This window comes from Aedes aegypti, chromosome 2, assembly GCF_002204515.2.
Source record: "Aedes aegypti strain LVP_AGWG chromosome 2, AaegL5.0 Primary Assembly, whole genome shotgun sequence".
Lineage (NCBI taxonomy): Eukaryota > Metazoa > Arthropoda > Insecta > Diptera > Culicidae > Aedes > Aedes aegypti.
The window spans coordinates 380630738-380656630 of NC_035108.1; the positions used below are offsets into that span (position 1 = coordinate 380630738).

At 36.8% G+C, this 25893-nt stretch overlaps 1 protein-coding gene across 2 annotated transcripts in view; it reads left to right on the plus strand.

Moving 5' to 3' along the window:
* The first annotated feature begins 10320 nt into the window (after positions 1-10320).
* The window catches only part of LOC5572940 (protein bicaudal C), a 59241-nt gene continuing 43668 nt past the window's right edge, over positions 10321-25893 (plus strand). Inside the window, exons 1-2 of one of the 2 annotated variants that reach the window (XM_001660610.2) lie at positions 10321-10607; positions 23373-23753. In XM_001660610.2, coding sequence (XP_001660660.2) covers positions 23543-23753 — 211 coding nt within the window. In that variant the 5' untranslated portion in view covers positions 10321-10607; positions 23373-23542. Of the gene's footprint in view, positions 10608-10777; positions 10987-23372; positions 23754-25893 lie in introns of those variants that run through there. The other variant, XM_021846850.1, reaches the window with a different exon arrangement.

Below are 25893 nucleotides of genomic sequence, written 5' to 3' on the forward strand. Positions count from 1 at the left end.
AGCTACAGTGAAAATTTGAGCGAAATCCGTCAACTCTAAATGACGGTTGAACGAGCTTGAAGTTTGTATGGAGCAAATCGACCAAATAAATGGGAAAATTATTCTAACTATATTTGCAACCATAGAGATATACTTTAATCGCTTCCGCTTCGGCTATTCGAATGAAAAAATCTCTAAAAACTTGAAAATTTGAATGTTTTTTTTTTCAATGTTTTCAGAAGCAAAACAAAAATGGAAGCGAATTCCGCATTCCAAGCGTTCCTCCTCTGTGCGCATTTCACTCATTCGGTTTGTTTACCACCGTTTGCACAAAACTGTGTACAGCCCCCTTTGCACAGAATCTGTGCTGCACGAAGAGAGGCCGATTTTGTGCGCTCGGCACTCATTTTTGAGTTTAGCAAGTTTAGTGTGTAGAGATCTGCTTCGCAAATCTCACGCTTGAGATTTTGATGCCAAATCAACTCAATCAACTCAAACCGTAAAAAATGATTCAGTTGCAAAATCCGGCAAAAACTCGCGAAACCCGAATGTTGTTGTTTACGTTAGAAAGGATTACCGGGTACCCCCGTTGGTTTGACCACGTTTAATCTGAACACTTTTTAATTTGTACCCCGCTAATTTGCACATCGTTCCGATTAAAAATGGTTCAAACGTCATTTAGCTCATGGAACGAAGTAAAGTTGAATAGAACCAGGATTGGAAACTGTGATAACAATTTGCCACAGTTCGTCAATTCTGCCAGTCAACCAAAACACAAAGCAGCAGCAGCATCAATACCATCAGGCGTTGCGCTGCCAACGGTTCACACACTGCTTGACTGTTTTTGTCTCTCCACTATGACCGTTTTCGGGCAGCCATCTCGAGGTGAATGATTGAAAAAAATGTTAAATAATTCAATCGCCAATATTTCGCTTGTGTTTTCAACTAATTGAAATCTATTAGCGCTAACAGCAAGAGCACAATCATTCCGCTGAGATACATATAAACAAGTTCAATTTCATGCTGCCTTTATCGAGCAAAAATGCAAAATCCCGAAAACCTGGAAAATCGTGTCACCACTGTGCTCGAGTCATTTCGCATTCGGATTTGAAAAAACGTTGCGAAGAAAAAGATTACAGTTTTGAAGAGCCGTGAAATTTTTTTTGGTTGTTTTTTAACGGTCATGGTTTGCTTTGGTATTTGATGGTCGTGTAGAAAAATGTGAATGTCGAGGTGGTAAATGTTTGCTACAGTACATTTCCCATCCCTGAATAGAACGCTGTGGAACGGAACGCAGAATCAAAACAAAACAGTGAAAGAGGTGACCAGAAAAACGTTTCTAGGGTGACTAGATGTTCAAATTAAAAATGGACCCCGATGGTTTGCATGAGGTATCGTTCAAATGAACGGGGGTGTATGGTACTATAGTTTTACCAGACTAACAAGAAATTATTGCCGTGTGTGAGTAAACTGTGGAAATACGAGACAAAATGTTCCTCTGGACAATGCGTCAAAAAAGTGAGCGAATTTGCGTCTACGAAGGTAATTACCACAGTTGACCCTATGCGTGAAGCTTCGATTATTTCACATGGCAAAGCATAGGAAGTCAATTTTCAAATGCTTCTAAAACATTCAAAACACTTTTTAATTATATTCTGTTAGACTATTGATCAACTGTAGAATCAGCAGCATATTGAGAAAAAAATATGAAACTCAAAATGAAATGCCTGTATTGTAGCCCATCAAAAGTATATCAACATATACTGAAAAGATATTAAATAACTATTGTAGTTAATTTTATATGAGCATTTGAAGTTTCGCTTCCTATACACAATTTCTTCAACAACTTCAAACACTTCCCTATTCACCACTACCTCAGCAACAATACCATTGAACAACCTTCTATCTCTCAATGTGACCACATATTTCGTTACGGTAAATTGAAGGTTGCCATCCATGTTTGATTACTCGCCAGATCTGCAAGGGCAATATTGGACGGTTAATTCGAAATTACATCTCTTTAAAACGGCTGCATTCGGCTTTACTTAAATCAGCTGCATCGTCCACAAAACCGTGAAAGTCCTAAGAGAAGCTTAACGCATCCCGAAAAGGCTTCGTAGATTAAAGGATATTGACGGACGGACATGAGGTGATTGAAAGGTCTGAGCAGCTCACGAATGCAGAACACGACAGCGCAGGAAGTGACTACGTTAGCACAGCGGATATAAGAATGAAAGATGAAAGAAATCAACCTGTTCCAAATTGAGGGAAGTTGAGGATACCATCACCCAGCTCAAGAACAACAAGATGGCTGGTGAGGATGGCATTGGAGCTGAACTCATCAAAATGGGCCCGAAGAGGTTGGCCGCCTGTCTGCACCGGCAGATAGTCAGAATCTGGAAAATGGAACAGCTCCCGGGGAAGTGAAAGTAAGGGGTCATATGCCTCATCTACAAGCATCGTCCGGAAGCCATAGAAGGACTCTAAGCTAAATTGTGCACTATGACCCTCCTAATATTTAGGGGGAATGTTTCTCTGGAAATCTAGGTTGTTGGTGTCAGGCCCTGCAAGCTAGCCGTAGAAAAATCGAGCAACGAATAATCAACGAGAGAATACGAACCGGGACAATCGGCGAAGACCAGTGCGACGTAAATGGACTAGCGATAAGAAGCTCGAAACTGTAAATCTCTCATCGAGAGCACACGCATACTTGCCGACGTGCCGAAGAACCTCGGATTCGGCATCGTAGCGCTGCAGTGTGTGGAGTATGCTGGGAGGGATCAATGATGCCAACGTTCAGAAGTAATCATAACATCTACCAGAGCTGCGGCAACACACACGAGCTGAGAACTGCTTTTATAGTGATGGGTGATATGCAGAGGCGCGTGATTGATTGGTGGCCGATCAATGAGAGAATGTGCAAGTTGGGGCTCAAAGGCCGGTTCTTCAACGTCAGCATAATACACGTGCACAGCCCTCACTCCGGAAGCACTGATGGTGATGAAGACGCTTTTTACGCGCAGCTCGAACGCGAGTACGACAGCTGCCCAATCCACAACGTCAAGATCATCATAGGAGATCTTAGTCGATTTTCACGAGATCCAGTCAATTTGTTTGCTTCGCGGATGATATGGACATTGTCGGTCGAACATTTGAAAAGGTGGCAGACCTGTACACCTGTCTGAAACGCGAGGCAGCAAAAGTTAGACTGGTGGTGAATGCGGCCAAGACAAAGTACATGTTATCTGGTAGGACCGAGCGCGACAGGGCTCGCCTAGGTAGCAGTGTTACGATAGACGGTGATACGTTCGAGTTTGTCTACCTTTGATCCTTGCTGACGGCTGACAATAACGTTAGCCGTGAAATACGGAGGCGCATCATCAGTGGAAGTCGGGCCTACTATGGCCCCACAAGAAGCTGCGGTCAAAAAAGATTCACACCCGCACCAAATGGGTTCCAGGTCATTTGGCCGAATGCCATTTGGCCGAATGCCGTTTGTCCGAACGCCATTTGGCCGAAAGGGTCATTTGGCCGAATGCCATTTGGCCGAAATAGGAAACAATAGTGAATTGCAGTTAGCATGTTATTGTAGTGAGTTTCGAAGCTGAATGTCAAAGAACTTATTCAACTTATTTTTAAATAAGGTTAATCATCATTGATATATACATATTTGGCTCTTTGATGTTAGTTCAACAAACAGTCAGTGCTGATAGAAGAACATCCTAAATGTAAGCAAATATTCACTTTTCTGCTAGCGGTAAAAGCTGCCAGCTGAAGTTTTTGCATTGTGCTTGTAGTCAGTGTTTTGTCGCTTGTAGATAAGGAACAATCAAAATATTTGAATTTTGATTTCTCTGTAAAACAGTTAGTTGAAACGGAGCTAAAATTAGAATTAACATTGAACATAGAGGGTAGCACAAGAGGGAATTATACAAAAACAAGCACACTCATATTTCATTGATAGACATTAAACGCTAAGAATCAAAACAAAACCAGAAAACGTAACAGCTGAAATAAAATCTGTAGCACAACAGAGTGTCTGTTTGAAATCAAACCTTTTCAATACAAAGAAACCCACTGGATCCGTCTAAAGTGTTGAATTTCATGAACAGTCAGCTTTTGACAGTAACTGAAACGGTTCACGACTTATTAGTCCTGCTGCAGGACTGAATTACTTCGATCCCTCAAATCGTATTAAGTAAATTATTTCATAATTCAAGTAATCGCAAATTTGGGCTTCTAATATTGGAGGAGAATCAGAAAGAACAGCCTATGATCAAAAGAAGAAAAAATCTCTTATGAAAATTTAAGCAAATGCGATGCAAACAATTTATGTATTAGTATAACAACAAAGAACTACCATTGATTTAAAGAAGGTAAAATTCCCAAATAAAATATAGGCTGCCCAGTATAACTCGAAAGAATAGCCTATGCTTAAAAGAAGGAAAAACTTCTAATGAAATCATTAAAAACTGGAACCCTATCATACCGTTGATAGCCACAGATGAAACAACTCTGAGCTTTGAGTATTGATGTAATGAGTGGAGTTCACAACTTAGTCCTAAATCACGGGCCAATTTTAACATTCTCTTGGAGCACTCATATAGTGACAAATATGACGTCCCATCACATCATTAAAGTCAATTAATTAGCTGATTAATTATTGGGTAACACCTAAGAATCTTACTTATAAGTAATGTAGTAATTTGATTTTTTTTTCGTAATTCGGCCAAACGGCATTCGGCCAAACGACCCGTTCGGCCAAACGACCCGTTCGGCCAAACGACCCGTTCGGCCAAATGGCACTTGGCCAAATGGCGTTCGGCTCAACGGCATTCGTCCAAACGGCATTCGGCCAAACGGCGTTCGGCCAAATGGCCGGACACCCACCAAATGTATCATGTACAAAACGCTCATAAGGCCGTTAGTCCTCTACGGACATGAAACACGTTTCTATCTGTAATGAAAAAGGAAGATTGATGTCCTAGTTTATTGTTTCATGAGAAAAGGGTGCTGAAGATGCGTTAATTATCGTTTTTGCGAAAAATTCATGACTTATTTTTTCAAAGTTGCAGAAGGTTATGGGTTCAATCCCAGGTCCATCTCTTTCATTGTACTTTTTAGTTGTAGCTTTCACTTGCTTCCCTTTCTTCCTCTCTTAATATATCACAGTTGATCTAATCAGTTCATAACATTTGCTAGCACCAAAGACGGAGAAAAAACCGTTTCCCTACGCTTCCTCTCTTCTTTTTATTCTTGGCATTACGTCCTCATTGGGAGCCTGCTTCTCATCTTAGTGTTCTAATGAGCACTTCAACAATTATTAACTGAGACCTTTCTTTGCCAAAGATGCCATTTTCGCATTCGTATATCGTATGGCAGGTACAATGATACTCTATGCCCAGGAAAGTCAAAGAAATTTCCATTACGAAATGATCCCGGACCTGGCTGTGATTTGTAGCAGTGGACTCTAGCCATTCGGCTAAGGAAGTCCCCTCTTGCATCATTTTAACAAGCCTTTCCTTACGCCTGATGCATAGGCAATCTGCTAACCATACAGCAGTCCTTTCTGTCATCAAATTGCATTATCCCCACACCTTCCTGCATGAACTGGTGTAGGTTTAGAGGTATATCCGGTGTACAGTGGGCCAGTTTTAATAGCATAATCAATTCCTCCCTCTTTCTCTCGTTGGTCTGCATTATAACGTGACAAGCGTCATTGTTCAATGAGAATATATAGAGTAAGGTGGGCCAAAAGTTCGACCTTAGTGGAATAATCAATATTTCCAGAAAAACTATGACAGTTGAAAAGAAATAAATACCATACAAGGAACCTTCAACATATTGGCTAGATTACGCTGAATAAGCTTTTGTCAAAAGAGATACCCATTTTTAATAATAACAGTTTTAAATTATATTTTTTTTAATCAAACGAACTTTTGCCACATCGGAAGAGCAAGAGCAAGAGAATCTAGTGAGGGGCAAAAGTTTGCAGGGTAAAACAAAAAATATAGATACTTTTATGATAGGCATATACCAGCCTACACTTTTTATATTAAATTTTAGGGGAGGGATTATTAGAGTACGTTTAAAACTACAAATTGAACTTTAACATTGCTCTTTTGCAAACAATAAAATACTAAAATCACTAGTAAGGCGAGCAAATACCTTTAAACTCTAATATGTGTTGCTTATCTTGACAGATAGGCCTATTTCGTCTGCGACTTACAGACTTCTTCAGTGTCGTGTGCTCGACTTTTACAAAAACGACGTTTCCTGCATCGTGAAGATCGTGAGACATTCACTCCAAAAATGGTAAAAGTTGAGAAACGGAAAAACAAGGTGCTAACCGTTGATGATTTTTTATTTTCGAAAATATATATCTCAAAAACTAAACGTAAAATTTTCTGGACTTTCTAGAAAACATGAGAACAGCAATAACCCCTTTTGTCCCGAGGCTTTCAAAACACGAAAAAATGGAAATTTTTGTTTATTATTTTCAACGTAAAAAAAAAAAATTTGTGAAATTTTATATTTTTCTTGGAAAGTTGTAATCTTTAACTTTCATATCGTTCAAAAAAATTTAAAATCGGTCAAGCGGTTCAAAAGTTATAATTTAAACAAAAAATAAAAATTAAGCAAAATAGCGATTTTTTTGTCACTTTATTTCGGAAATGGTCACCCCAATAAAATAACCCAAGAACACGTGTATCCTTATTTCGGATAAGGAACAAGATAGCAAATTTTCACCGAATTCGGTGACCCACTAGATCGGTTTTTCATGGAATGGCTGCAAACTTGTGTCCAAGGTATGGGGCGTCAAAGTTAAAGCAGAAATCATCCAGAACTGCTTCCGAAAGGCTGGTTTCGGCTTTGAAGACGAAGATGATATTCCATTAGCGGAACTTGCAGAAGACGAGCTGTTTCCTGTTGATCTTGTGGTATCGTTTTCTGACTATTGTGATATTGATATGAGTGTCATATGCAGCGAGATGATGACTGATGATGGCATTCTCGAATTTGTTACTGGAGGAGACCTCGCACACGATGAGCCCGAAGATGTTTTGTCAAACACTTATTCTTCTTCTTTCTAGCGTTACGACCCAACTGGGACAAAGCCTGCTTCTCATATTAGTGTTCTTATGAGCACTTCCACAGTTATTAACTGAGAGCTTTCTTTGCCGATTGACCATTTTTGCATGTGTATATCGTGTGGCAGGTACGAAGATACTTCTATGCCCTGGGAATCGAGAAAATTTCCTCTACGAAAAGATCCTCGACCAGTGGGATTCGAACCCACGACCCTCAGCATGGTCATGCTGAATAGCTGCGCGTTAAACACATTTGACAATATGAACTCATCAGAACTCGAGATTACTGCAGCAACTGTAGAATCAACTTCAAAAATAATGGAGTCACTATTACACTCAACAGATAATGTTCCAATCGAAATGTTTGAATATTGTTTTAAAGTTGAGCAGTTTCTTTCCAATCGATACATTTCGCATCGACAACTTTAATTTGTTATTTTCTTTGAATATCGATTAATTCATTAAGGGCCGATTTCTTCGCCTTCGCTTAAGTCATAAACTACGTTTACCCATACGATTGAACCAGGTTTAAGGTCTAAGCGGTGGAGAAGAAACCGCTTATAATAGTAATAAAATACATAAACCAAATGCTTTTAATTCACTCCAGTTTTAGTGCATTTTTGGTGATATCACATTGCAGATTGTGTGCTTCTATGGTTAAAAATGAAAAATATTAAATACTAGTGGTCCCGGCAAACTTCGTCTCGCCATCAAGTAGGCTGCTGAAAAACGCTATGGATCGTCCCTTACAAAATGACAGTTCCGTGCACTCTCGTTTTTCAACTTTCCCGGTGAATATCCTGGGATTTTAATACACACAAACACGTCGGAACCCTTGACGAACAAAACGAAGAAAAAATCATTCAAATCCGTTGACCCGTTCGTAAGCCATTTCGTGACATACAAACACCATTCCATTTTTATTTATATAGAAGATTAAAAATCAATCATATTAAATAATTGTGATTAACTAATACTTTTATTGATATAAAATGTTTCTTGCCTAATCTTTTAATAACGAACACAAAAATACATAATTTTGGCAATTGTTCTATGAGTCGATAGTCCCTTCCTTCAATATCGACTCATGGAGGTTTCACTCTATATGGGTCGAACTATTGCACCGCTGATTCGAACCTTTGACCCATAGTGGACAAATAGTTTCGATGCATTTAAACAAAAACTAATACACGTCAAAGCATCCTCAACACAGGCCTATCTACACCCTCACACAAAAAAGTATAATATTTTATCTTTTTTTTTTTTTGTTCCATGCTATGAAAGCTCGACTGGATACTTGACTGAATATTGCAATTTTCACATCAAAAATTGAAAAATGGCCATAACTTTTCCAAATCTTAATCGATTTTTATAATTTTCGGAGTGAAAGTTCCTTACTTGAATAGCATTTGAATGTCACAGTTATTGAGCAAGACGTTGCTGACGGGGGCAGATTCTCAGGGCCAGAGCATATTCTGACTTCATTTGTTATTGAAAACTTACGCAATGAACTCTGAACGCGATATCATGTTTCATGTACGCCAGAATTTTGAGTAATTTGTGATGGGTAAAGTTTGATTGTCATATCGCCAGGGTTATTAAATTCAACAAGCTGCAATTTTTCATAAGTTATTGTTTGGAATATTATGTCACACTTCAGACACTCACCCATAAAACACATTTCAAACTACATCTACGAATACCATAAGTAAACGCCGTAACCATAGGGGAAGATCGAACGATAAAAACTTGATTTATCTCAAACTGCGTGCAAATTGTTGTCATCAAACAAAATGCTTTGTAAACCGTTAGAGAAAATGACTCATGACTCAATAACTTACACTTAGCCCTTCTAGTTTAATGGCAACCAGTATTAAAATCTGAAAGGGTTCTTCAAACCGCAACCGTACGTACCATCTATGTTTCCGCATAAGGCAATCAATTTTTAATATTGTTTTTTCCTTGTATGGATAGTCTCAGCACAGAAACGACCACTGGTCATCGAAATACACGAATACATGACATCGTACATGGGCTCCCAACGAGATGTGCTTGTTGTGTGGGACAGCACCGGGCCAATAACAGTCAATAGATGTTGGGCTTTAGGTACTAGGAATGGTTTTTAGTGGAGGTGATGACCATTGTACGAAACTCTTTTCTGTTATTGTTGTGTTGGAATTTATTGCAACATTCAAATTTTTAACGAAATCTTCAAATGAGGGGCTTTGGAGTAAATTAATTGGAGCTATACATATTTTAAGCCATGTAATCTCTAATAAATTAAAGAAAACTCCATTCAACAAACTAAAGTGAAGATGAGTCGAAGCTACGCTCCGAATTTTGAAGGGCACCAATCTGAAAAAACTAAACATTCGACCACGCCAAAAATTTGGTCTATTGGTCATTTTTTGATGACGATTTACCGATTGCACCTTTTAGTACTGTAAATGTGTGCTCTCATTAGGTCTATGTTCAGTTTAATTTAATCTTCGTCTCGATGTTTTTTTACTCTAATTCGATGCTAATCGAGAACATATTTCAGCGGAATGCTATCTATGCTATATAAGAGGCCTTCCTTAGCCGAGTGGTTAGAGTCCGCGGCTACAAAGCAAAGCCATGCTGAAGGTGTCTGGATTCGATTCCCGGTCGGTCCAGGATCTTGTCGTTATGGAAATTTCGCTCCCTCATTGTCTCACCTGACTTGGTGCGAATTTCTGGGCGAAGAAGGTCACCGAAAGCAAGTGTGCAAAAACATTCTGTAATGAAAACTGTTGTAAGACTTTATGACAAATTACGATTTTATTCCGGCTCCCAGGATGGAACGAGGCAAAAGGTTCCTGTCTGTTTTATTTTGGATGACTTAAACCTTATCAGACAACAACGCTTTTACCGTTTTAGAACATTCTCGATTTAATACAGCTTGGTGGGCAAAATGGTTAAACCAGAAATGAGAGAGAGTAATGAATTTGGATTTGGATTGGGTAGGGATTCTTTCTCGATTCGCAGTTGAATTTTTGCGTTCATTTTTTATAGGATTGCAGTTTCCACTAATGGATAATTTACCTTTATCATCATGAACGCACCCCATGATGAGTGATCTTCGTTAAAATTGAAACAGGAAATGATCTCCGATCATCAGTTGACCTAATCGATAGCTGTCCTTTTTCATTACTCGTTGATCATCAATATCTGAGAGACATTCATACTCCCGCTCATTTCTCTCGAATTCGTCAGAACCTTCTCATGAAATTCGCACCGAATCCATGGTCCCACCCATGTGTTAGGTAGTTTCTTCGGAGAGGTTGATCGTGTTGATTGATGTGTCGTGGTTTTAACAAATTGATCGATTGATTTGCATGCTTAATTGAAGATTGTGTTCCCGAAGTGATCGTTAAAATGAGTGGTGCAGGAAAATGATTCGCTACAAGGCCATCAACCTCGAAAATTTCAGACCAACGATCGTGCAGCATAGCGACTAGGATTCCAGGGCAGAGCATTCCAGAAGGCGGCGGCTAAAAGTGGCGGCTCTTGTGCGAGGTAAGAACCACTACAAGGACTTTTACCGATTTCACAAATACATTTAAAATCGTTGTGAATTCCTAATAATCGATCGGTTTGTTATTGATATGGTGCGAGGTCAATAACCCCTGGTCGAAGGTCGATGACCCTGGCTGGCTTTGGATGTGTTTTGGTTTACGGTTATTGCTTCTTGCTAAAATTAGCCAGACAGACGTGGAAGGCGATTAGTCCGTTACTGAACATTGAGAAGGATCAAGTGCTGTGCTGAATTTCGTGATTCGAGAATTTATTCATTCTTGACCAGACTTGCAAAAAGTTGGTTAACTAAATGAGGGGGATTAGATCGTTGATTTTTGTGAACTTATGTGCAGTGCTGTTGAATATAAAGGAGTTTAAGGTAATGTGACTAAAATAAAGATTCTTCATGTGCATGTTTTGTCTTTGTGTGATTTTCGTGTTGGTGTCCGTTTTAGTATAAGAGGCAGACGAACAAAAGACAATCTTCTAGACTATTTAAGTATTTTCAAGTACAGCTTCAGGGAGAAAACTTGTGAATTTGGGAAAAGGAATTTCAAACAAATGAGCATTACGCAAGACAATTGTTCGGTGTTCAGACAGACTGAACTAAGTGCTTTTTAAAGGTTTCAGGAAACTGTATCCCAGGCATTCCAAATAACAATATATTCGCATTATTTGTTATAATAATAGAACTTATCTCTTTGATGATCCATCAGTATCAAAAAAGCATCGAAAATATTAAAATTGATGGAGTCCTTAACGTATCTTCAGAACGCCAAAAAATCATGTAGTCCACTCTGTCTGAATTGGTCGGTGAATTTATTCTAAAATAATACTGATTGTTCTGTTCAAGAAAATTTGTAATGCTTATTTAATAATTGATTACATTTCATTGAAGCGGTGTAAATTCAAATTATTTTCTTCAGTAATTTTACTGGATCATTTGGCCGTAGTATGTTAGGCTGAAATTCGTTAGGTCCAAGTACGTTAGGTCAAATAAGTCTGTAGGCCGAATGAGCAAAAAGCTAAGAAAGAATAGTCTATAATGAAAAAGGATAAGTTTTTGGATTCTGTTACGTTTTGACTGTTTCGGTCTAATGACTCATTCGGCCAAACAAACTTGATCCTAACGTACTTCGGCCTAACGACCTGTCATTTTTTTTTCATGTTATGTTTAGGCCTCCCTGAATTGCATTGTCTAAGTTCAATATCAGCCTGCTACATATTTGTATGCCAATAGGCCATGCTTTTAGGCCATTGTTCAATAGCCATCACACATTTGCCAATGAGTTCTATATATTAGACTCTGATTCAATTTCACCGCTACTTTTCAATATTATCGCAAACTTTCGAACTAATCTCCTGACCTTTACCAACCATTGATTCAACTTCCATTCATGCAAGGATTTCTCTTGGAATTTTTCTGGGTCCAAAAAAGTTCCTAGATAAACAAAGATTTTCTTTTACTTTTTTTTCGTTTTTGGAAAACTCTTTGGAGTTTGTTCAGTATTGCGCTCTCTGGAAATTTTATGTAAATATTAGTCTTTATTGATGCACATAAAAGAAGAAAATCTTTGGACATACATTTACATCCATTCCTTAAATTACATGACACCACTGAAACAAAAAAAAGGTCATGACGTATCTAAGAAGATTAACTTTTACGATATGACTTATAAATAAGCCTTTACTGTACTTGTGATTCTCATTGTTATTAAGAGAGTGTCGTATCACTAATAAAAGGTGACTCTCCGATCCTCACTAATCCCTTGTATCTGAATCGAGTTACAATGCACAGTAGTTCAAGCAACATAGGAGAGCGGTCATAAATGTGAATTTCGATAAATTAGTCGTAAAATGATGCAATTTTATACGTTTTCACGGTTCTACATGCAAAATAGATCATATGCTGAGAGAAGGAGGGACTAAGGTTTACAACCCCCTTCCCTTCTCGTATTGACTTACAGTGGTCACACTATTATGGGTCACCCACTATTATGGGTCACCCACTATTATGGGTCATTTCCATTTGAATTGCATGCAAAACAGAGTGACTAATAATTGTGACAAGGTGACCCATAATACTGTGACCACTGTAAATGACTTTTTCATGATTTCAGACTTATTCACCTACATGTACCAGAATAATGAACAATGTCGCAGAAACTCTACAACTAAGGCTCTCTAGTTGTATTATTGAGCAGCCTACTTTGATTGTATGCTGAAAACATAAACATGATTCTACTGTTCAGCAGCCATTTGTTATGGATCAAATAATGTTGTGATATATTGGATATACGTCACTAAGGTGGTTACCACCAATCTGGCCGCAAACGGTCGCAGCTGAATTTATGTGCAAAACGTAATGTAACTATATAGGCAACTTTCATAGAAGAACGCATTAAGTGATTTGGAGGGGAAGCATTTTTTCGGTTCAATGAAAGTTTTCAGAATTTCTAATCTATTGAATTATAGCTGTATATCAGTTTCCCAACAAAATATGCTCATTTTTAATTTTATGTTTCTTGGAGATCGATTAAATCCTTATTGATAACTAGTGCCATTGATAATGCACTTGTAAAACACCTGAAACATTTCTGACAGGGTTATAAAAGTGTTAAAAATATTTTGATTTTTAAGATTTGTTGAAGCCGATGTTTTGGATTTATGACTTATGGGGGAACCACTGTGCAATAGTTGGCTACCAAATATTTCTCTTCTTCACCAATGATCTTAAGTGCGTGGCCGGCGCCGTTTTTAATTTCATTTGAAAAGAATTGGTTATGAGATGAAAAGATATGCTATAGATGGCTTAGGAAGTTTTTTTTCCTGTTAAATTGTGGCGACTCGGCATAGTATTGTCGTAAACGGTAGAATTGCTCTCGTTTACACTTTTTTTTACTTGTGTCACCCTACAGTAATTGAACTAACAGTTTTTTAAACTGAGAATCATGTCAAATCATACCGAAAAAGTTATTATTCTAAGTTTCTTAGATCCGACTATATCTGAATATGCACATGGAAAAAAAAATTGTGAGCATCCCTAACGAGGCAAGTGCGGATAGGTCCTGATTTCGCATGCTAAAACCCCTAGTGGTTATCCATGCAAGATGTTTGAAGTTAGTTGCACTTCATTTTGATCGCTTTGGTTTTGATCTAGATAACTTGCAATTGATATAGATCAATTTTAACTTATCATATGGACGTTCTAATAAAAATGTCCCTTCTGCATTGTTCCTCAATAAGACTTTTTTCGACCCAATTTTGCTTTTATAAGTACAGTGAACATGTTTGAGCAGGAATCATTTTGTTTTTTGATTAATCCGTTAACGCCCAGTGTCCTATTTTGAGGACAGACGCGCCGAACGCCCAGCGTCCTCAAATCACTGTCCTCAGATTTGCGCAAATAACTTAAAAACGATACAAAATATAATCATGTTTGAAGCACTTGGTCATAGACCTGATATCTTCCAGTCAGTTGGCATTATATTTCGGAATTCACTCACCTGGTGGCTCTACAGCATTATCGAATATATTCTACCCCCTGAAAAACTTGGAAGTCAAATTATGACAATGCATATCTCTGTTGTTTTCTAAGCGATTTCGAAAAATTCTTTCAGCGATGGAACCAAGCAACATTCAAAATCATTGCCCATTTTAACACTCTCAAAATAAATGCGTCTACTCAACGTTATTTGACAATAGACACTTCCAAGCGTTTTGGAAAATACCTTTTACAATAAAAAGAAATTCAATGCGATGACATATACTTTTTTCGACATGAAAGTTATAGTAGAAGTGCAGGGAAATCGTTTTAGGTTGGTTGGTTTGACTTTATTAACGAGATTTTTAGCCCTGTGCTAGTTCATCTCGGGACCAACGGCTTTACTTCCCTTCCGAAGGAAGTCGTCACTATAACTTTTTACGTCATAAGTGACTATGTCGGGGATGGGATTCGATCCCAGGTCCTCGGCGTGAGAGGCGAGTGTTCTAACCACTACACCAGGTCCGTCCCCAAATCGTTTTAGCAGAAATCAGGTTTTTTGGTTACACACAAAATTTATTTTACTAAAACAATAATAATAAATATAGTAATATTCTTTATTTGAAATTGTTCGCTTATAAAACAAAATCAAAAGCGATGACATATAGTTTCATCGACATCAATTTGACTAAAGTAGTCCAGTGAACATTTTTGAAATATAAATTATTGATTACACTCAAAATTTGTTTTACTAGATAAACTACGAGACATATTAGGTTTCCAATATCTTTGCATGGCAATCAAAATACATAGCAATGATATCTAGGGTTTTCAGCATACATCTGCTTGTACATTTCCAGCGAACATATTTGAGAAGACATAGTTATTTTGCATTACACACAAAACAATTTTAATGACAAAACAAAACTTACGATAAACCCTAGATTTTCAACCTCTTTTTCTAAGAAATGGCATATACTTTTTTTTGACATGAACATACTTGTAGAATTTCTGCAGTGATGCATTTTAACGCGTTCAGTTCGCGTTCCAGTTAAATTTTTTGAACTCAGCGATCAAGTAGGCTTGAACATTGAGCAGTTCAAAAATATGAACCCGTGCGAGCCAAAAAATGAACCCAATTGACTTTGACTGATACACGACATAAATCTATGTCAATGTTATGTTTAGAAATTTAAAACAGCAAAAGCAGTATGATTTTTCTGTTCATGAAAATTTAAGACGATCAATTCATTCATTTCTCACGTAAGAGCTCCAATCTAAATTGTGAACTGAACGGGCCGTTCTTGAGCAGCGGCTGGCTCTTGCTCGGAAGTTCATTGTTTACTGCGTTCTCGTGCAAATTTGGCTCGGGCTCCGTTCACTTTTTGCTCGCGTTCAGTTCATAATGCATCACTGAATTTCAGTGAAAAAATAGTTAATTATGAAAACACTCATAATTTATTTTACCAAAAATAAATGTTGAAACATTTTATTTTGTATAACTGCATGCCCACAAATCGAGTTGAAAAGCAATGACATGTAGTTCTTAGTTATAAATTTGATTGCACAAGAACAGTAATTACATATGAACATAAAGAGAAATTTTTGATTACGCTCAAAATTTCTTTCGCTTAAAAACTACAAGATATCAAGATACAAGAAGTTTAATTAACATAAAAAAATCAGATGACATAAAAAAGTTTTTGTGTAAAAAATTAAGAAAACTCTCTTTGTTTTAAATTATTTGCTAGTAAATCCAAACTTGTAGCGAAGACATTCAACTTTTTCGACATAAATTTCATTCTAGATGTCCAAAAATATGTTTGAGCAGAAATAGAAAATAGCAGAAATGGAAAACACTCAAAATTAATTTTACCTTAAAACTACCTAAATCTTTTTCTCGACGATGCATTGATTATTGTGAATGTGTCAACGCGTTAGAGCAGAAATAAAGCTTTTTGTTTACACTTATTTTTTCACCTAAAGAGCTACTAAAACTCATGGTTTTAGCCTATTATTCTGTAGATCAAAATGCAAAGCAATGATATGTTGTTTTATTGACAATAATTTGCTTTTAAATGTCTGGTGTATATGTCTCAGCAGAAATTAAATTTTAGATAAGATTCAAAATTTATTTTACTTAAAAAACTAGAAAAAATCCTATTATTAAACCCTTTTTTTACTTTAAATTAAAACTCAAAGCGATGCAACATGCCATCGTTGTTAAAGCATTAGTGTTAAAACGTTAAATTTTGTTTTTTAAATTAAAATATATTTTGAGTGTAATCAAAAATGTATATTTCTGCCCAAAAATATTGACTGGGCTTTAATAATCAAAATCATGCAGAAAAACTACGTGTCAGTGGGTCGAATTTTGAAGCGTCTTCTGGTGGCTGGACGGGTTTTTTGTGGAGGGGCTGGGAATCAATCCATGACCTTCCGCTTATGAAGCGAAAGCGTAACCTTAAGGCTACAGACCCCCCTAATTTTAACATTTTGAATAATTTTGAATTATTTGACATCAAGATATAGGGAAAGTGTACCGGTTATGGTCATAGTGGATCCCTAATTGGCCATACGCATAATTTCTAATTTTTTTCATAAGTGTCGGATTGTTTCGCGATCTGCAGCAATATTCTTCATCGTGAAAATACCTATCGAGGTCTGTGTTCAGAATTTTTATAGAGGTCAATGGGCGATCTCTGGCGATTTTTCTTTGCAAAAGTAAGTTTGCCAATAATTAATCCCATGCAAACTCTGAACGGTTAGTGCTAAAATATAGTTTCTCCGATCAAGCTGAAATTTATCATAGTTGTTATGGAACTTAAAACCAAAAAGTGAACTGGAGCGAGAATCTAAATTTTGTCCCACTCTAATGGGCAGATCACTTACCAAACATCATTGACTCAAAGGGAGGCTTACTTTCTTATTTGTTGTTTAGAAGCTCGCATGAAAAAGCTTTTATATGTGGTTCTAGAAATGATTAAACATACCAAGCAAAAATAAACATTATTCGTCAATAAACTTGGTTTAAAACACTGTAATATGTATTATTCCTTTCATCAAAGACATGAAAACCACGATGCAAGATTACAAACATTATAATAGGAATAAGCTTACTTCAATTTCTTTGTATTTCACTAATGGAACTGTTAGCGGTTATCGTAAAACGGGGTATCTTTGATAATGCGAATAACTTTGATAGCGCGGGACCCACCATATACACACTTAAACAGATTTTATGAGTTCGGTAAACGAAATCACCGAAACCGATCAGTAATTCACAAAAATACTGATGTTTCGGTAATTGACCAGCTTTTGACAGTGCGTCACGAACAAAATAACTGAATTTTTAGTAAGCTGTGATTAAAAATTACCGAACATTTTGTAAATCTACGATATCACCGAAGTCTGTGAAATATTTCACTGACTATTCGGTAATCAATGAGTTAGACTACCGACAGCTCAGTAATTTGGCCCGTTCGAAACGTCAAAACGAACCTTTAGCTATTTACTTATGGAGTTCGAATTTTGATTTTTCCTACCATTTTAGTAGAACAATTATTTCAAAGATTTAGTGCGGATGATGAAACAACGTTACGGTAAATAAAGCAAATTATTTAGATTATATTGAATATACAATTTTAAATCGTTTACAGCTTATGTTCACGTCCGTCTGCAGCTTTTCCACTGCTCCTTTTCCAGCACCACACAGAAGGTTCTACGTTACAGTTGCATTTGGTTGAGCTCGACGCATGCATCATGGACATGTCCGCAATAATTGCCAAGCCTAGTGGCAATAGTTAGTTACTAGTAACTTACTACTGTTAATAAAGTGTAGTGAAAGAATCCTATATTTTTGTTATATTTTCATGCTAAAAACAATCTTCCGGGAAAAAAGCGCCAGTCCGAAGTTACAGATTTTCGGTAAATAGTTACCGATCGCTCAGTAATTTTGACAAATACCATCCGGAAAGCAAATTACGGACCGTTCGGTAATCTTTTCATTTACCGAACATATTACCGATCGTTCAGCTGTTGAGATTTCGGTAAATAAATTACCGACGTCGGTGATTTGTTCTAAGTGTGTACTAAATGAAATAAGATAATATCTGTTAATAAGTTAAGCAAGACGAATGCAAAAGTAAAGAATATTAGTATGACACTTCGTATCAAAGCTAATTTCATTTGAATCGAGAATATTTGAGACTTAATATAAGAATATGGAAAACTGCTTTTGCAATATCGAAACGTTTATGAACAATCTGTTCTACAATCACTATTTGATGTAGTTTTGAATAGTTCGTCACTTATGTTTGACAGCCTAGTTATCATAGACCATGAATATGGTCTCAAATCTCTTAGCGAAACCCACTTCTACAAACTGGGACCATTTTTGTAAATCTAAGTCAGAAGTTTCCATTTAACGTTTAAAGCCGAGAGGTATGCAATGCCTTATAAGTGTTACGCAATTATTTCAATTTGTTTAGTTTACACTCCTTTATCAAAGTAACCCCAAAACAGAACCAACTTGTCTTTTGGCATCTATCTATCAATCTATCAACGCACATGGTTTGGTATTTTTTCGCATTTTGTCCAAACAAAAACTAAAATTTAGGCGAGAATTTGCAAAGTACACCACAAATAAACACCATTCACGAAGCTAGCTCAAAAGTAGTGAAAATTGGGAGCGGGCCAGTTGGCATAAGGTCATTTGGAATAACGCCATTTGACATAACGGATATTTGGCACAACGGTCATTTGGTATAACGGACATTAGGCATAATTTTTAACTAAGTGAAAGATGAGGGTCATTTGGCTTAACGGACATTTGGCATAATTTCAATTTATTTTCTGTACATACTTAAATTAAAGATTTTAGTATTAACTTACCGTTTTATTTTAGCAACAACTGAATATATTTTATAATAATTAGCTATTTTCCATTTTAAACAAAACAATTTACACTTTTAGACAACATCAAAAACAGTTTAAAATGTTGTCTTTCTAATAACAATTATGAACTACGTATCTTCTATGTTATTCTAAATGGTTAATAATGTTTACATACATAATAAAAGATTTCTAAACAATTTTTGGATAGGGCGTAACTGCCTTTATAAACAAAGCCAGAAAAAAACTGAGATCTTTTCCCAAATTACAGAAGATTAGTAGCAACAGCTGTTGAATAATCATACATTCCATAGTTGTCAAAATCACTAACAATTTTCTGAATTTTTTTATGGTTTTTTCCGCATCGGTTTTGCGTTTCCGACTGGAATTGGATTAATTAGAGCCAGAATTTGTCCGCGGGTATGCTTTTTTCCAGCTGGAATTATTTCAACATTTTCAAGATTCCTACATGACTCCCAACTAGACCGTTCCAGCGCCTATACCAGGCATCGATCTGGTTGGTTGTCCTAGGAATCTCGTTGTTGATACTGTCATAGACAGACCATAGAGCTGGATGAAACATTGGATCTACTCTGATGACACGTCCCTTTCAGAATAACGGAATGATCCCGATCTTATAATATTTTTAATGTACAACGGCAAAGTGTACACCGGCACAACGAACAATATATCTTCACTCCAAAAATTTTCTCTAAAAATTCTAGACATAATTTCTAGAATATTGAGCATAACTTTAAAGCAGCAAAAAACTTGAAAAAAAACAATTAGGTCAGTAATTTGAACTCGGAAGAACCACGAAAAAAACTAAACCGCGCAGCTTAAAATTTTTGAGACTAACAAATCTTAGTATTGTCATCATAGGCGTTGAAAAACGGGATAAAGTATGCATGACTTGTTCGTATGAGATTTTGAAGTTCAAGTTCTTCTTTTTTCTGGCGTTACGTCCCAATTGGGACAAAGCCTGCTTCTCAGATTAGTGTTCTTATGAGCACTTCCACAGTTATTAACTGAGAGCTTTTTTGCCGTTTGACCATTTTTGCATGTGTATATCGTGTGGCAGGTACGAAGATACTCTTATGCCCTGGGAAATTTCCTTTACGAAAAGATCCTCGACCAGCGGGATTTGAACCCACGACCCTCAGCATGGTCAAGCTGAATAGCTGCGCGTTTACCGCTACGGCTATCTGGGCCCCTGTTCAAGTTCAAGTTTTATGATGTATGAATACTTCAATGCAAATCTATGCATTAGCTTATCATTTTGATAAGCAGATGTTTTTTTTTTTGTGAGCGTTAAACTGTCGTAGTTATTCTTATAGATTCATTCTTTTGTTTGAACACAAGATGCAATAAAAGATAATTGTAGCAGCAATGTTGTTGCATTTTTAACTTCTGTTTTCCAAAGTCAAAACCTTATTTTCAATCTGTGCGGCGCCTTTAAGAAATATTGCGTCAGTGATTGACACCCTATTTCATCTTCATAGTATTTATCTAGAGACTTACCCTTCTTCTAAACATTAGGTATTCTTTTGAGGGCTATTGCTATAGCGATGTGACGCGCTATTTTCTTATATAGGAATTTGCCCTTCTTTTAAACATGACCTATTCTTTTGCGTAATATCACAACAGTGCCATGTGAAAAAAGAGTATCAAATAACCCTTACTTTTTAGATGGTTTGATATTATGCCCAATGTCCGTTATGCCAAACGACCCTCTCTTCACATATGGTTTGATATACCAAATAATTCTTCATTTACACATGACTGGATATTATGCCAAATGACCCTTCATATTAACATAGTTCAAAATTATGCCAAATGACCGTTATGCCAAATGTCTGTTATGCCAAATGTCCTTTATGCCAAATGGCGTTATGCCAAATGACTTTATGCCAAATGACCCTGACCCGTGAAAATTCATATGTTATGCGAGTATGGGCAGTTCAGTATATTAGTAAAGAATACCATCCTACAAATTTTTCATAAAAATGATGATTCTTGTTGTGCGGAAAAGAGTATATAACTTTGAAAAACAGCTTTTTGCAGAAGTTTTTGGAAAAACTTTTTAGTTCTCCATCCAAAAGCGTTTTGTTAGATTTTATTTTATTATTTTCATAACACCGTAGAATAGTATTTAAACGATGCACAGAAAACCGATTACGATTTCATTGATAAATAAAAGGTATAGTATAAACAAAGTGTCCACTTTATATGATGATCAGTCCTCAAAAGGGGCTGTCCAATAATCACGTAGAGTAGATGTACCAATAGTGGAGGTACTAAGCACGATTGAACTTCATTCAACCGCCTAAATTCAAGAAGCGCAATTAATGTACATGGTAATGTTGTAACGGGAAGTAACGACCATTGACTTAACCCCTCTACCGGCAGCTTCATTTTTTACCGCAAGGAAAAAATTCAAATCGCGATAACTTTTTTGTGTCTCGGTATTTTTGTACCATTTTTTCACAAGTTCTTAAAAAACTCTTCTAGTTTGAGGATCCGTGTCGATATTGATGATTGGTGATCTGGTTTTAAAGATATTCCAATGTTCCTTGGGGGACCGACATTTTCCATACAAAATGTCTTAGGCGGCCATTTTGTTTTACGTCCATTTATCGAAAAAGTAAAATGTGGGCTATACAATGCCATGTAATAAGGAGCTACTCTGAAAAAATCATACAAATTGGTTAAGAATTCTAAGAGATATCTGAAAATTACGATATGAGGTTTTTTGAAGTTTTCAAGATCTTTATTTGGTCAGCTTGGTACTAGCAACATAAATGCTCATTACTCAAAGACGGCTGCTCCAAATTGCTTCATTTTTTCAAAACATACTCTCATTAATATATTGTTCCAAAGAGTGAATATCTGAATACGTTAAAAAATCTGTAGCCTAAGATATAAACGTGGGTTATGATTAAGCTTTGGTCCCCCAAGGAATTTCAGAATATCTCTGAATCTAGATGACCAATGATCAATATCGAAATGGATCCTCAAACAAAGAAGATTATTTTGAGAACTTGTGAAAAAATGGTGCAAAAATACCGAGAAACAAAAAAGTTATCGCGATTTGAATTTTTCTCCTGCGGTAAAAAATGAAGCTGCCGGTAGAGGGGTTAATGAGAAAAATGATTTCATCGCAGTAATCCACGGCATGTCATGAAAAATAATACCTCCATTATTGGTACACTGTTCCTTTAGTTGCGGTTTATTTATAATTTGTGTTCCTATAGTTGGGGTATCCGTTGTTTTCTTATGAGCTCCTCCACTATAGGAACACTATGCCGCAACTATTGGTACAAGCAAGAAAAGTTTTAGCAATTTTAGTGATACTTCATCAGTTTTAACGCTCTTTTCAACTATTCCTTGCATCAACAAGCCAATACGTCGATTGGCAGTGTCGGTTCTGTGGCCAATGTGATAAAATCAGTGAAAACGGCACTACCACAACTATAGGAACACCCACAACTAAAGGAACACTTACCCTAGTCATTTTTTTTGAGATTTCAGATTCCTCCATCCCCCTCGTGGTCATTTATCCATACAAAAAAATTAAAATTTGGGTGAATCGTGGTCATTAACCATACCCCTCCGCCGATAAATGACCACCTGATTAACATTTTAATTTAGGCTGACAAAAGAAGAATTTAAGATTTGTTCCTGCCTTATGGCCGCACGGGACATCATCATAATCACCCTATCCATTTCAAGAAGCAAATTCCAAGAACCACTCCATATATCAATGCGAAAATGTATCTGATTCTATATATGTAGTGCACAACCCAATACATTTTCAGCTTCATCGGTTTACTAAAACTCGAGATTTGCTTCCACCAAGTTTTGATGATAATTGTTAGAGTGAGACGAAAGATAGAAAAATTAACACGGTCTCCCGTGTCACCTTATATTGGACAATTTGTTTGAGCTAGCGTTGTTAGGTCCCACTTACCCCGCGCAGTAGTTTATAAAACCTTAATAGTTTTAAGATCTCTTATTTTAACAAAAAAAAACCGCAGTTTTCAAAATTTTCAAACCGACATCCATGTACACTGTATTGAATAGCCACCTCAGTTCCAATCCACTTTGTCACAACTTCCCATTATCAGTCCTGCTAGTACAAATTGCACTTAGTCCAACAACCTGCATCACCGTCACACATCGTCAACTAGTCGGACGTTATTTATGAGATACGATCAATTACGTGTAGAACAAAAAATCCAATTTATCCATTCTCTTCCAGCACAGGTACACTACCTACTGCTGCACGTAACATCCCAGGTTCTCTGCGTAGCTCATGTTTCGATTTTTAATTTCCGGAATGCATTCCATTGGTGGTTGATACGATTTTTTTTCCTCCCACTCAACAGGATTCATCCATCTCAACCCAATCGCTCACCGAATACACATTGTGGTAGATTTATTTCCGTACATGCGGACGACAAAGACCCATCAACATTGTCACCTGGCGTCACCGTAATCCCGTGTCAAAATCGAGATAGAACAGGATAGGAACCAGAAAAAAAACAGCAGCTGAAAAATGATGGCGGCATCTTGTCCACCTTTCAACAAGCACATCTTCATCGGTGGAGGCCCACCGAGTGAGACCACCGGCAGCGAGATTTCCTCGGTGGAAAGCGACTGGGGTGATTTGCGGTTGATTGCCGCCCAGCTGGGAGTGGCCAATCCGGACGATCTGCATGTCGAGCGGTTCAAAGTCGACCGTCAGAAGCTGGAGGAAATGATCAAAGGTTGGTGTGAAAAGGATAATGAAAACATTGAGGTTGAAAAAAAAAAGTGCTCCAAAGGCTCTTTCAGAGATTTCTCTTGGATTTTTTTGAAGATTCCTCTAGGGATTTTACCACAACTTTATTCAAGATAATCTCTAAAGTGATTAATAAGCGATTTCGACTTCACAAAGAAATTTCAATCGCAACTAGATTTTTTTTAAACAGAAAAAATAGGACTCCAGGAGCACCTTCAGCTATTCCTCCTGAAATTATACCTGAAATTTCTCCAGGGATTTCTTCAAGGAATATTTCAGAGTTTCCTCCAGAAAAATCTCTACAGGGATTCCTCTAGAGAGTTGGAAACGAGTTTCTTTAAGTCTTGTAACAGGAATACCTTCAGTAATTTCTTCATTGAATCCTTCGATAACATTTTTAATAAGATTCCTCCAGGATTATCTCCAAGAATTCCTCTATGAACTTTGTCAAGGGATTCCTCCAGAGATTCTTTCAGGTATTTTTCAAGCGATTCCTCATGAAGTTTCTTCAGAGATTTCTCCAGAAATTCTTCGAGAGACTTCTCCAAGCATTCTTCCAGAATGAAATCTATTGGGATTCTTGCAGATATGTCTAAAAGGATTTCTCCAGGGATTCCACCAAGGGTTACACTAAGACAACTTTTTTAAGAATTACTCCAGATATTTCTCGAGAAATTCCTTCGAGGATGCATTCAGTGTATTCCTTTCGAAATTCCTCCAGGAATTATTCCGGAGATTTCTTCAAGGGATTCTCAACGGATTGCTCCAGAGATTCTACCAAGAATTCTTGTAGGGATTCGACATGGAATTTTAAACTGGGTTCCTACAAGTAATTACTTCACGAATTCTTATAAGGATTCGTCAAGAGTTTTCTCTAGAAGTTCTCCTTGAGATAGCTTTAAAAAGCAAAATGGAGCGATGTAGGGATTTTTACAACTACGCAACTATTTTAGCAAGTCCTCCAGGGATTTACCTAGAAATTCATCCAGAGAATTGTTCTGAGCCTCAAAAAATACCTCAAAAAATCATTAGAAAATATTTCAAAGATTCCATCATGAATTCCTCCACAAATAATCACAATAGTTTTTGCAGAAACTCCTTCCATGAAGAAATTTTTTGAGAAAATTCGTAGATAAACTCCTGGAGAAATACTTGGAAGAAGAAATTCTAAGAGGAACCTATAAAAAAAACTAAAAAATCTCTGTTTTTGGAGGAAAACCAGGGATATTCTCTAAAGGAATTCCTGAAAAAAATCCTAGGACAACTTTTGGGGGAACCATTAAAGGGTTTTCTGGAGTAATCTCTGGAGAAATTCCTAGAAAAATTGCTAGAAAAATTTTAGAAGGATTACCGTGGCAAATTGCTGGAGAAATCCTTGGAGAAATCCCTAGAGACAAATCTTGCAGTATCCTCGGAAAAACAATCTGGAAGAACCACTGTAGATATTTTGCTGGAGAAAACTCTGACAATATATATTTTTCTGGAAAAATCCATTGAATAATCCGTGGAAGAATTGTCAGATTTATGGAAAATTACCTTGAGAAATTTCTGGAAATTTTTCTAAAGGAAACATCCGGTGAAGTCTCTGGAAGAACTATCTAGAGAAATCTCTTTACTAATGGAATTGAGCTTTACCGGAACTGATCTAAAAAATACAGTTGTGATTGAAAGTTCTTCCTAAGGGACTTCCTAGAGATTTTTTTGAAGAAATTTCTTGCATAATTATTTGAAGAATCACTGGAGAAATAGATACTATAGAGATTTGGAGAAAATTATGAATATTAAAATGACCTACTGAGTGGCAATACAACGTAAACCGAATCAATTAGTCAAAAATTAAATCATTGGAGGATTTTTGTGGAAGTCCTCAAAAAATTTCTAGAGAGACATTGGAAGGTGTAGGAAATCGCGCAGGTTTCCTTCATAATTAATAAAACAGATTACACCAACTTCTTTTTCAATTCAAGTTTTTTTTTTTATTCACCAGCATCAAGCACCTCAAGCACTACTTTATGTCACAACATCATCACTAAAACTAAAGCCAATCGTCATTCTCTGACTACAGAGTATCGTTTTTTCTCTTGTTTCATTCACAACTATGTTTTGTTTCTCTTGCTCTCCTTTCT